This window comes from Seriola lalandi, unplaced genomic scaffold (genome assembly GCF_002814215.2).
Source record: "Seriola lalandi dorsalis isolate HSWRI2012SDOR001 ecotype SW California unplaced genomic scaffold, Sedor1 jcf7180002054816, whole genome shotgun sequence".
Lineage (NCBI taxonomy): Eukaryota > Metazoa > Chordata > Actinopteri > Carangiformes > Carangidae > Seriola > Seriola lalandi.
Window position 1 is genome coordinate 128,429 of NW_019525369.1, and position 14,218 is coordinate 142,646.

Sequence of the window (14,218 nt, forward strand, 5' to 3'; positions counted from 1 at the left end):
GTGTCAATTTTATGTAATGTTGTTGGTATGATGTCAATATGACATCAGCATGTCTTTTCCCAGTATGTTTGTGCTGAAAGATAGGTGTGACGCTGGAGCTGTGGATCAAGTGAGAGTGTGTCCAATCTAACCCCAAATGAAAACCAAGATGTTCTTCAGCGCGCCACGCAGCCAGTGTGCAAATGGAGATATTGAGTGTGTGTGACCTTTAGAAAGTTCCTGAGCCCTGACAGCTGAGCGACAGGAGCCTGTTAGTGCTGGAAGCTCCCGGGTGGGAGATTTTACAGCTGTAGTTTTATGACTGAGTTTTATTTTATGTGAGCTCAGTAAACCATCAGATAAATAATCAGTTAACACTCGACTGTTTGACGCAAGGTAATGTGTGTGTGTGTGTGTGTGTGTGTGCACGCGCCCGTGTGTGCATGTGCGGTCTCCGTTGAAATACTGACATTTCAGAGATGATGTTTCACGCCGTCCACAGCATCTGTTATTGATCAGTGAACAGTCACAGAACATCCTGACTGATGTGCAAATGGGGACAAAACATTTGAACTGCTGTAGTGAAACTGCAGACATCTCATTTCCGAGCAAAATTCGAACCGCAATGAGTCTTTTCTGATTCCTCCTCGCTGCAGGAATAACAACACGGCCCATTAACGGGCCGGCGATGACACAGCGAACGGCTATGTCAAAAAACAGCAGAGGATTTTGAACCTCACACAGACGTGACTGCCGCTTTCCACTGAACCTCATTAGCTCCCAGGAGAACAACTGACAATATTTTACTTGAAGCAGAGCCACGGCGGCATTATAACTGCATGCTCGGGCATCTTGTTTAGATGTAAAATAAAGTAGACGACTGTGAGTCTCAGTGCATAATGCTTCTTTCTGGTGGGAAGAAAAAAAAACGTTGAGGCAATTATATTTTTTTCCCGCTTCACTTGTATTTAAAGTTCCCACAGTCATTTATTTGCTGAATGAGTTTCATGACCTCTCAGGCCTTTAAAAACCCGTTAAAATCCCCATTGTAGAATTTCAAATATGCCTACGTGTCAAAGAGAAAATAAACATTTATCTCCTCACTCACTGAAAACTTAATTTCTGCAAATGCATGTCGCTCTGTGTGATTGTTCTGCTTCACCAGCAGTGGCAAATGACATGATGATAACTAAAAATAATGACTATTTACAACTCATCTTCTTCAGGGCTGCGCAAACTTTCTGGCAATAAGGGCTAAAATGTGACAAGAGTGGTTTCCTGGGGACCTGAAAACAAGATTAATTCATTAATTACAGCAGACATGTATCAGATCTCTCCCCCCTCTTTGGATAAAATGTCTTCAGGCTTCTCTTTTCTTGTAAAAACTGCAAAATGAAGTCATCACTCAAATGCACAAAGAAAAAATGGCAAAAAGCTAAACTTTCAGCAAAAATTACGTTTCTTCAACACTAAACTGCAACAGCAAATACGTTTTATAGGAAATGTAATCGCTGGCTGGATTATGTAATTCTAAAAGGAATGGAAGGAGGAGGCCGGGGTGGATGGTGGGTGTACAAAAGCCACAATGGGGACATCAGAGACCAGAGTTCACGACCACAGTCCTGTCTGTAGTTTAGGCAACAAAAGCACACCGGTAATGAACATAATATGGCAGCAAACAACAGAGAGAGAGAGCCTGAGGATTACACCTTTAAATGTAAGTGTTGGGTTTCAGCTCAGTTCAACAGCTGACAGTACAAAAGTAAAAAAAAAAAACCAAGGGCCTCCCTATCTCCAGTACTGCTGTAACAGCTTCGACTGCTGTTAGTATCAAAATCTAAAGTAAGTATATGCATAAACTATCGATGAGTTATTTTTTAAAAAGTTTGTTGTTTATATTTTGTGAAAATCTCCACTAAAATGAGTGTCAATCTAGACTCTGTGGCTGTTATCATGTCGTCACTGTGAACCGGATATAAGGACATGAACCTTTTACATATTCAGTAATGCATTCTGACACTTACAGCCTCCATTCTTGGATCTGTCCTCATCCCTGGCAGCTGATGTGGGTCTGTGTACATAATGGTGGAAGGAAGGTGCCCTCTGGACGCAGCTCGGTGTGAAAATACAGCACTTAGACACTCTAAATCTACTCATATGACTCATCATTGAAGAAAAGCAGCGTCTTGCTAAATCGATCTCCCTACTTCCTACCCTCTAAGTCAACACTGCCGGCCAGCGGCACAAGCTTATGTACCCAGAGTGTTTTCTCAACAATCGATTCCGAGCTGCTGTTTCACCTGAATAAGCACCCTAAAAAAGCTCTTCATCCACTCCGTTTCATCTGAAGAGATGTCGGCTGAATAACAATTCCAAGCAGGCGTCGTGACTGTGTGTAAAGATTGTGAGATTGTGAGATTTGATTATGGCCACGGAAAGGCTTTTAAATTGAGAAACTGATTGTCACCATTAGGTTTTAAGCAGCGATTAAGACCAGAGATGATCAACCTGTTTAATATTGTCAAGCTTTTCTAGAGTTGAGCAGGTGTGTGTCTGAAGAGGATATATTGGTAGCTGTGTATCTCTCAGCTTGTTTTTTTTCTTTGTCTTCCTGTCCTGCAGAGGCCAAAACCTGAAGCTAATTGAAGCTTTATGTGTTAGAGCTATACAAGTAGAGCTGTCACGTCTTTCACAAAAATCTGAAAACTCATTTACACCTGGTATTAAAATGGGTGCAGTCAGATAGTGTTCGACCACATGAAAGTACAGGATTAAATGCACCCAAGACGGATTATGATCCGATCGGCTTAACCACCTGCTGAGGTGGTCAGGGACGTGTTGTGACCATATGGAACACGAGTGTTAATGCAACTGTGCTGTCATTCCGCATGCAACGACTTTGTGGGTGGAAATACGTAATTGTGCATCACTGTTCCAAATTAGCAAGGTAGCAGCTAGGCAGCTAGCAGCCATTAGCCATTAAACACATGAATCAGTCCTCTCCAGAGGCCTCAAATATGGACGTTATTCAAGACACTTATGGATGGAGTGAAGATGAGATCACCCATCTTCTATTCTTCCTCTATCTGTCGTTGTTTTTGTTGTTTTTTTGGACTAGCGCAAATGAGAAGAGGATGTGACATGAGCTAGACAGAGCGATTGGATGTCAGTGTGGTCACAGAAGGCAGTTATTAATCCCTGGTGGAAATGTGATCAGGTTAAAATCATATGTAGATACAAACTGGATATGAGATGCATTTTAATGCCAGGTGTGAATGGAGTCACAGAGTGTAAGGCAGTTGCATTTTCAGCAAGAGAGAATGCTGAGAGAATAAGAAGAGCCAAATTTACTGAAGGCAACGGCACCCCACTGGAGTCAAAGGCATAGTTTTGAATTTGTACAGATTTGAATATTGGCTTCAATGACAGAATGACAGCCTTGGTGCACAGTTCTGTAATCAAGTTGGAGTAATACAGACCCATTGCCTTTTGTCTTTTAGCTCACCTTTTGACCATATGCAGTTTTAAAGGTTTTTGGGGGGGATTTTGCCTTTATTATGATAGGAGCAGTGATATATAATATATATATATATATATATATATATATATATATATATATATAGAGAGAGAGAGAGAGAGAAAGTTAGGGGAGAGAGAGACAGAGTGTGACACGTAGCAATCGGCCTGGGCTAGATTGGAACCTCAGGCTGCTGCAGTCAGGACTCCACCCAAATAATACATGCACCACCAGATGAGCTACTGGGGCGCCTCCCAACCATATTTAATTATTATTTTAAATTTTTTTAATTTTCCTGTTGGACGAAACCAAACCGTGACCCTGAACCTGTGGTTGGTATCAAACCTGTGTAGCTACTGCTAAATGCTCAGTAGAAGGGTTGAAGTTGCACCGTGAATGTGTTGCCCAAGAAGAAGAGTAGCTGGTCTCAGAAATCTTTTGAACAGAAGAGTGAAGGATAAAAAAAAATTGAGATAAGCTGAATGTTGAGTTGAAAACACAGTCTACTGCAGGACGCCGTTTTGAATCACGTCTAACTTAATGAAACTGTATCTGATTTAAAATGTAGCCAGTTGTTTCGGTGCTCTATAAAACAGATGTTTAACCGCCCACCCAGATGGGAAAATTATTGTGTATAAGTATAGATTTATATTTACAACTTGTGGTAAGAAAGAGACAAAAAAAAAAAGAAGAGACAAAACTCACAAGTCAAGATTGCATTACAATACTGCATCGACATTGAGACTTTATTCACAATCTGTTTACACCAATAGAACAAAATATCTTCTGTTATTATTTTTTGTTTGGGTTTATGTACAGAATGTTAATGCAACAGACCAGCCATCTATTGATACTTGATGGAGTGCGTGAAAGAAAGAACAGCTTTGAGAGAAATTGACCTATTGAGCGACCGCACTGCAAAAAAAACAAAAAAAAACGCCCAAGTTTAGTTTTAACTTGCATTAAAAGTGGCGAATGTGATAATCTCAAATCCTTCAATGCAGTTTCCCTTATTTCCACATTTTCATAACAACCATGACACTTTCTTTACACAGGCAGAAAAAAATAATATCCCATTCTACATCAAACAGGCTTTGATAAGGAGCATTTCTTGCAGCATGTTTCAGTTTTTGTGATGAAAAATGGAGTCAATTCCAACAACATGACAGCGGCTTGCTGCAGTGTTGCATCATATTGATGCTGCACCACCTTTCAACGCACTTAAACCACGATCTGCACCGGTTTAGAGATGATAATCCTTGGCTTTTGCACTGTTAAGGTCCTCGGAGCTTCTTGTGCAATAGATAGTCTGAAGTGAAGGTAATAGATAAAACGCTTGTTTGAGTTTAGAGGCCACAGAGAAGAAAATACAGCATACTCATTTGCTGAATAAACAGCCATGCACTAGAAGCATAGTGTATGCAAGTCTTATTGGTGGTTCCAATAAGATTCGATAAACAAAAGTAGGATTTGATGGATAAAATATTTAAAACTGTTCACTCACTATCAGTCAATTGAAAGAAGTGAAATTGCATTGATTTTTACTCCGACTACGAGCTGCTTTCCCAAATTCATCTTTAGGTAATGGATGTGTTCACCCCAAGCATCGGAGGGGTGTTTTGTTCTAATGAACCAAAACACTACTACCGCACGAATACTTGAATTTGACAGGTTATCAGCACTGTCCAATATACAGGCTACTTGTGGGTAATGTGACTTGTGTTTATCTGCTGTTGGAGGCTTTTAATTGTGCAGCATGAATCTAAAATAAACCAAATACATTTCCATTTAAATACAGAGCAAGTTCAATTATTTCTGCGTGGTAAAGACTGCTCTAGATTATTTCATTACATCAATTAATGTTAGTCTTTTATCTTATATGAGAATTAATGGAAACCAGCGGCTGCCTGGGAAACAGGTAAAATGCTGTTTCAAAGATGTGAAATACAGGAATATGATTTGGTGAAAAACCCATGTAGAGTGAAGGTACATGTCTATGAGTTTGTTTGATTATAAAGCAGGTTTAGGTTCTATATAAAAGTGCTCAGTCCACAGAGAAATGTCAGAAACTGAGCCGTCAGGAACTTTATGATGGTTCTTAAAACCACAATGATATCTTCTTACGGATCAACACTTCAAAAGTGTCAAATATGGGACCTCTAAAGCATAAGCAATAAATTGCCTCGGTCCTTTAATATTGTTTTTGCTCCTTTCATGTACAGAACAACAGAACAAAAACCCAGTCAGTTTAAAGATGGTTTTGGGAAAATCAGCCAAGTGTCACTGGAAACTAGTTTTCAATGCAACACATGTTCAGCGACTATACATGTACCAATCATCCATTAATGCTACATAGAAGAGCTGCTATTCAAAAGCAAACTACCCCCTTTTATCATAAAAGTACTAGTCAGAAACACTTTATTTTATAATGGCCTCATTCCAGTGTGCAGTGGTCCATGTTTAAGATAGGGACAATATTACTGCTGTTGAAGTGTCATAAACTTTTGGGCAGAGGCTAACTTCCTGCTCCCAGGTTATTAAAGACTCCATGTTCTTCAGCGTTTATCAGAGGGATTTTCTTTAAGTACCAGCACAGCAAACTTTTAATCCACAGGTTAATCCGCTGGAGTGAGGCCATTTTTTTTTTTTTTTTAAATGAAGCGTTGCACACTAGCCTCGTTTTCCAGGTGGCTACACACACGTTTACCAGTACATCTATTGTGTTTTTATTAAGGCAGACATTTAGTGTTACTTCACTGACAAGCCGCGATATTGGTTGTCCACGAGAGATAACGATTCATGTTGAAGAAACACAATATTGCTTCTACTGGGATGATCAAAATTACACAATAAAAAAAAAAGAAGTTATTTAACCTCCTTTCTTAAAATAAGTGGGATATCTCCAGTGTCTTCTCTTATAATGTTCCACCACTTACTCTAAGGAAAAATAAGCCTTCCTGGGAGATAAAATATTTTGTCTCACATATACCTTACTGACCAACACTGGGCGCTTTTGAGTTACACTGTGACACTGTAGCATAATGCATGGAAACATGTGAACTAAAGCCTGGCACTAAAAATCTGACACAGATACGATTTAGTGATATAGACGCGATGATCAACATCATACACTCAGTCAAAACAAAGACCAATCAGCGGCGTCAATTCGGTAAAACACTGAACCTTGCTTCACCCAACTGACACCCATTGGGTCAATGCTCATCTAGAAACGGAAACTGTAATAAATATACTCTAAACAGAACATAGAGGAACACTTTCATCAATCTATCAAAATGTGTTTAAATGCAGTGAAATGTCACTTTGGAAAACAGGCTGCATGGATCATTACAATAGAAGGAAGGTCTATCTATGTACAGGATCGATTGGACGGTTTCCTGGCACAATGTTTACTAAGATGGAAGGAGAGATGGAGATGAGGAGAAGTGAAGAGGAGGTGTGGAACAAAGAGGAGGTAAAAGGCGAGGAGACGAGAGGGAAAAGGAGGGAGGGGATGAGACGAAAGAGACAGTGACAGTCAGAAGACGGTGACGAGAGAAGACAGGAGGAGCCGGAACGTAAAGTGATTCGTTAAAATAGAGAGGATGACTGCGGGAACGAAGAGATGAATGGAGGACAGAGGGTAAGACAAGACGAGACAGGGTTAGACTGAAATGACAGGAGAGAAGTATGAGAGGAGAAAACAAAGGGAAGCAGTAACAGGGACCATCCTCCAGTTAGGACAGGGGAACGGAGGAGAAGAAGAGGAGCAGAAGAGAAGTGGAGGACATCTGTCAGAAGGAGGTGCTCCTTCCTACTGTGGAAGAACTTTCAGAATGGCGTTCACCTCCTCCGCAACGGCCGTCAACGCAAACTCAAACTGATCCTGAAAGCAGACAAAGAAACAAAACAAAAGAGAGAGAGAGAGAGAGAGAGAGAGACAGGGAAAGAGACAGGGAAAGTTAAAAGTATTGAAACACATGTGTGCTGCCAAAGAGGCCTTTGGCAAGATGATGAACCTGGTGTTCCAGCACAAACAACAACCTGGAATATCAGATTTGGCTGCTTAACAAAGTCCTGCAGAATCCTGCTTCCTTTAACACAGTAAACTGGGAACACTGTTTGTCTTCACGGGCCTGGCTTTGTGCACGAGGGCAGCGCCATGTTGAAACGGGAAAGGGCCAAACACAAACTACTCACACAAAGTTGGAAATATATTATCATCTAAAATATCATTGTATGCTGTAGCATTATGATTCATCTTCACTGGGAATAAAGGGCCTTGTCCAGACCTGAAAAAAAGGCTACATCCACACTAATATGTTTTGATATTAAAACGGCAATTGTAGCGTTAAAATACAGCTGCTAGCAAAGACAACAAGGTCAGTAACACTTATATTTTATTATCCATGTTGCTTTCACCTGGTAGTTGAGGCTGATAGGACCCAATCAGGAGAGACCATGGATGTCTACGTCATCGTTTCCAAAGTCTACAACTCAGCCCCAGAGTTTCCAAACTAAAATGCGTCCAGCAGAGTTTCCAGCAGTCTCTGTTTTAGGCGCTCGAGTCCTCCGGAGTAGTGTGGACGCCAGGAGTAAACGTAGCAAAAGAAACTCATTTTAAAACTAAAACATAGCAGTGTGGAGTTAGCCTGCAAGTATGCGAAGGTACGCATGTGGGCGGGGGCGTCAAAAAGAGGCAGGACTTCTTAGTGGGTTTTTTTTTTCGCTGTCAGGATACACACAGTCTGCCCTAATCCAGGTTGAGCTGGTGGGGTTGTATATCCTGCAACCTGAGATTAAGACTGCAGACACTAATCAGGGCTGAAAACACTGATCTCAACCGCCACCGCATATATTTCTAGAAAAAAATAATTAAATCAATGTTTTGATTTAAAGTTGATGTAATTTAGCTAAGATGCAAAAACAGCAGTATATCGTGTGATTTGCATTAAAACACCTTTGTGTTAAACATTAGTGGCACTTATAATCCTTAAATTTGAAATATTTCGAGGTCAGATTTAGTCACGGTCAGACAACCTACACATGCTTAACATTTAGTTTACAGAAAGTGGAAGGTTAAAGGAACAAACAACATCTTCCTTCATCCTCCTCAGTGCTGACGCTGCGACTCAGGACCACGGGGGGAATCAATGTGAGAGGGGACGCCAGGGGAGCGCCGTGACAGCTGTTTGCTTAGGATACATGGTTTAATAAAGCCTGGATCGATACGGACAATGTTTTCTACACATCCTGGCTTTTCTTTCTAATTATGTTCAGAGATCAGCTGGTAATTGAAGTTTCCAGACTGGTCCGGGTGTCATCCTGCTGAGGCTGTATAGAGGTGTGAATTACAGTATGTGTATATATATATATATATATATACATTATTCCAACAAAGACTTAAAATCTTTCTGTCTTTAAAACAAGATCAAATGTGTATTTAACTTTTGTTATCTATATTATTCACTCGTCAAATAATTAAAACAATATATTAGAAATAAAAAAATGTATCATTCTGTTGAGTAGAACTGCGAGGCTGCCACTGGGAGCAGGTGTTAGCACAGATTATCACCATCCATTTGAATTCTATATATATTCCTCCGTGATCAGGCCGAGCCTGACTGTAATCCCCGCTAAATTTCTTTTCAGAAATCAATTGATCCATCCTATCTCACAACAGGGGCACAAAGAACACCAGCTAAGCCCAGACTTTGAGATAAAATACAGTTTTAATGGAGGTGTGTTTGATTGTTAGAGAGACTGTACTTGGACGTGAAGGTCGCAGGTTTGATCCCGGCGACTGTCAGCGACTAAATATCAGATTCACGAAGGACAAGGTGACATTTGTGACTGTGGAGACGATCTCTCAAACTAACTTTCTTTCCAAACTTCCCCGACAGAGCCGCCATCTTCAGTAAAGCCAGTGATGAGGCCTGATGATCAGATGTCAGCTGTTTTAAATGAACGTGCTGTAGATTACACGGCAGTTGTTCCCCTGATGTAATGTGTCATTAATCATTTGTTCCGTTTTCTTTTTTAACTTCATTCCTTTTTTTCCACTTAAATCTTTAATTATTTATCACAAACCAACAACACCAAATAGTGTGAGCAACACAGACCAAACCGTGGTTAGATACTCATTCAGCTCTGTTGACGTCGCCACTTTGACTTTTGTATATTGTCCATTTTCTAAATTTTTCACCTAATTTAGATTTTTGTACTCTCAATGAAATATGTCAGTTTATCCATGAGAAAAATAACTGTCAGTGAGGGCTGCATGATATGCAAAAAAAACAAATCGTATTGCAGATATTGCGATATTGCAATTTCAGTTGGAATGAATGTTTTTGCATTTGACTTTCACTGAAAAAAATTCTTGTATCATACAAACATACGTCTGGAGAATATGATTTGTAGGTCTGGGCGTCTCTGTAGCACCACACTGCTTATGGTGCTAACAATGCACAACAATGTTGTGACACATTTTACCTAAAATAATCGCAGCTCCTGCGATTTGCATATTGCACTTGGCCATATTACGATTTCGATTATATTTCAATTCATTGTGGAGCCCTAAATGTCAGCCATTGGTCCTTTGTTGGTGGTTCTGCCCTTCTCCACTTCCTTATAATAGCTTTTTACCTGCTACTAACAGTATTTAACCTGATATCTGTCGCTTCCTGTTAAATGACGTTCAGTGAAATTACAAAGGTAAAGTACCATGCAACTCATAGGGATCTTATATTATTATTTATTGAAATACTTCACACAGCATTTTGTGATCTCCAAAAGACATGTGTGATCTATATCAAATGATCCACACTCTGTCCAAAATTTCTGCTCTCGGTTTAACTGCTTGCTTTTCACCTCTGTTGTGATGAAGCTGTTTTTTCAGGAGAATTTCCTCCATGTGATGGATCTCCCGCATGTTTCGCCAATCGTCTTCTGTAATTTCCTTCTCCCATTTCTTTTTTAACTGAATGCTTATCCTCAAGGTTTATTTTATCATTCTTATGCTACTTTCCTCAGAAGCTTTAATTATGATTTCGATCACACCGTTCACTTCCTCGGAGGGACTTCCTGGTTGTTAACTAAGTGATCAGAATCTATTTACTGTCTGGTCTTTTGACGGAGCTGCTTAAAACGACCACTGCCTATGTTTTGTGCCAAAGCCAAAAAGCACTGAGGAAGTTAGTAATGTAACAACATGACGGTTGCACAAGGAAAGTACCTGCAAAGTCAATAATCTAATGATTTGGGAAAGTAATGAGATTACAGTAGCGCAATATACCATGTTAAGGTTCTCATTAGCCTTTAGTGAAAACCAAAAGGATGTGACGTCACAGGTCAGTGTGGAAGATAAATAAATACTGAGCAGTGCTGGAGCTGCATGGGCTTCAGATGAGACACGAGGTGAATGTTCACAGAGACCTGTGCTCCAGTGACAAGTGTGGATGTGCTGGTCTTCAGTGTGTCTAACTTCAACACCACAGACTGATGTTTACCTCCTCTCTCCTAGCAACCTATACCAACCCTAACACTGAGTGATGCTACATCACACACTTTATCCAATCCATTCACCCTAAAGCAGCACACACTACTCTATGGTAAATAATGTGTCGACAGGATCTTTAAAATGTAAATCTTAATTAATCCACATGAACAAACAGGATTCAGGTGTGTGTTACTGTGTTACCTTGGTCTGGACCATTCCTGGCCTCTGGTCCCGAAGGTGCTCCAGAGTAGCTGCGATATCAATTTCCTTGGCACCTATCACACACACACACACACACACACACACACACACACATTAAATGGTGTTGGACAGTATTCAAAGGGTGACCAAGTTAATCCAGCTAACATCTGTCAATCTGGTGTTTTATACCGACTCCCTTTAGAACGGCAAAAGGCGATTACATTCATGCTCTTTGCACAAACAAACAAGCACACACACACACACACACACACACACACACACACACACACACACACACACACTCACTCCACAAACAGCTAGGTGGTGGTGTTTTGTTGTCAGAATGAAGAAAAGATAAAGAGTGAAAAGAAACTGTTAAAGAGGAAATCACAGAGCCGCGCGTTTGTAGCATTTTCTAAAAGAAACCGAGCTGATCTCAAAGCCCCTTGTCGCTCTTTGACGGTCGTCCTGTAGCTTTTGAGCTCGTGGACGTTGCCCACCACAGCTCTATCAGCCCCTGCCAAAATCTGACATGCCTGCTTGTGTGTGGTGTGGCCCCTGTGCGCGTGCCAGACTGGCACCGTGCCCCACAGCTGACAGCAGCGTGGCTGCCGGCAGTCGGCTCAATGACCTCTGGCCGAGCACTGCTGAGATTACTATACATTGTGATATATTACAATTACATGATGATACTTTTGGGGATGAGCACAGAGAAACGTGTCTGTTTGACGTGATCTTATTTCTTTTCTCAAGTTTTTACCAAACCTGAGACTTGATCGCTGGGTTTGTAAAGTGGCTATAATTTGTTTTTACATTAAATGACAATGTGGAAATGCTCACAGAGCATTATCCTCTCCGCTTTATGGAGCTTTATAGCGAGTCCATGTTGTTTAGCTGTTGACATCCATAGCAGAGCATTTAGCAGCTATTTGCCTCAGAAGCTGGTAGACACCAAACACAAAGCCAAATGAGAATAAATACTGGACTTGAAAGGTGAACAGAAACACAACTTCATGAATGATAATGTTGTGCCATAACTGGATGTATAAATATGCAACTGCCTAAAAAATTTCACAATATTAGCATCCAGTTATTGCAGGTTATTCCAGCATTTAGGCTCAAGTCTCCAGACTGTCCTGTAAAAAAAAAAAAACGAGCCCATAGGTCGTCCGTGCAACAGGTTATTATGACTCATAGTTACGTTATGTTGCTAGGCGACATCTAGTGGTCGTAGTAATTATGACAGGGGCAAAGTGCGGTGATGTAGTATAAAGAGACAAAGTCCACATCAGGAGGAGGTGGTGGTGGATGAATATGACACAGGAGAGCGGGGTTTGATTCCCATGTGAAAGTAGCAGTTTATGTTGTTTCTATTATCTGTTCAATTAAGTTAACCACATTGTTATTAATGTAACCATGACAACAAAGATTGTCTTATGTTGAGGAAGTACTTATCTTAACCCAAATCACAATCTTTTCCTAAACCTAACCACGCCATGACCGTTTATTATTGTAACCATGGCAACTGAGGTCCTGTTGGAGGAGTTGATGCATAACTCCATAAGTTTCATTGATGATGTTGATTCATTAATATTGTAGATATATATTAAACTAAATAAATTAGATGATGATGAAGATCTAGGGTTGAATGATCTTAATGAACTTACAGTATATAAAAAATAAAGGTGTTAAAAAGGTTGTTTTTGTCACTGTCAATCTAAACTGTGGGCGGTTTTTCTCTTTTCTCAGACAAATGTCTCTTTGCAAGCACATCTTTTCTTTTTAAAATCATGTTTTTTCCTTTTGAGCTCAAATGGACCTTATGTCACTTTATAATGTCAGAAGAGCAGAATTAATAGCTGCAGCTTCTCAGCCATTAGCTGAAAATAGAGCAGGCACACAGACAGAGAAACAAGGAGAAAGAGATGATTTGAAAACAGAGGGTAAAAAAAAATAGACGTTGAGGGGGAAATGAAGACGTCTAAAGGAAACAGAGAGAAAAGAGACAGGGAGCAACGATTAAATTCAAAAAGAACAAGAGAAAGAAAAAACATTTTAATTTATTGTCTTTCTAATCGTTTTCTTCTCCCTCCTCCTCCTCTGTCCAAATTCTGAAGAAACAAAAAGCGCAAGAATCCTCGTTACTTTCTTCTTATTGTGACACATAATAACACTGCTTCTCCTCGCCTGCATGAAGAGGAAAATGAATGGTGGGAGAACTGCTCATTCACACCGTTTTCCCTTTCTGTTTCACAGGTTTTGTGAGCTTTTTTTCCCTTTTCACAACACAATAAGCTCCATTCTAGTCAGAGAAGCTGCAACACACTACTCACAGCTTCAGTTTTTCTTTTTCTTTTTTTTTTTGGAGGGTGGAGGGGACTTAACAAGCCGAGGGCTATTGTGCAGGTTCTGATAAACCTCAAAATGGACGACATTAAGAAAAAAAACCCGCCTCCTTGCAAAACTCTCCCTAAAAGGAGATGGTAGAAGCATGAAAAAAAAAAAAAACCCCAGCCTCATTTTGAGCTTCCCTCCTATGCAAGAGCCTCGCTTCAGGGTGGAGGTCAGGAGTAGGACTGAGAAGGGTGGGGGGGGGCTATAAGAGGAGGAGGAGAAGGAGGAGAGAAAGATGAAAAAAGAAAGACAAGGCCCTTGAGGAGGCCGTGAAAGACCCACGAAAGCTGAAGCCGAGGGCCAAGCTCACCAGCTGGACCTGGGAAAAAAAAAAAAAAAAATGTGGGATGGTGAAAAGCTTTCCAGCACTCGATGGGTTTCATTCAGGTCTTAAGATGAAGAGATGGGTGGTGGTGGTGGTGCTGTGAGAAGGGGGTGACATTAGAGAGAGGAGGGAAATGGGTGGGGGTGCCTTTTGGAAAAGAAGAAGGAGGAGAAAAAAAAAAAAAAAACTAAAATCGTGAGAACCATAGCAATACCTCCTCAACCCTGCAACACCGCCATAATTCTCCGACGAATTTACAATTCATTCCTTACGAGAAAAAGAGTGGGAATGGAGAGGGCGGGGGGGG

At 40.6% G+C, this 14,218-nt stretch overlaps 1 protein-coding gene across 1 annotated transcript in view; it reads right to left on the reverse strand.

Annotated features, from left to right (window-relative positions):
* Positions 1 to 4,204: 4,204 nt before the first annotated feature.
* LOC111669744 (receptor-type tyrosine-protein phosphatase N2-like) overlaps positions 4,205 to 14,218 on the reverse strand; it is a 234,607-nt gene continuing 224,593 nt past the window's right edge. Inside the window, exons 22-23 of the mRNA XM_023426189.2 lie at positions 11,193 to 11,266; positions 4,205 to 7,379 (exon numbers count right to left, since the gene is read on the reverse strand). Of these exons, the coding sequence (XP_023281957.1) occupies positions 7,308 to 7,379; positions 11,193 to 11,266 (146 nt within the window). The 3' untranslated portion in view covers positions 4,205 to 7,307. The remainder of the gene's footprint in view (positions 7,380 to 11,192; positions 11,267 to 14,218) is intronic.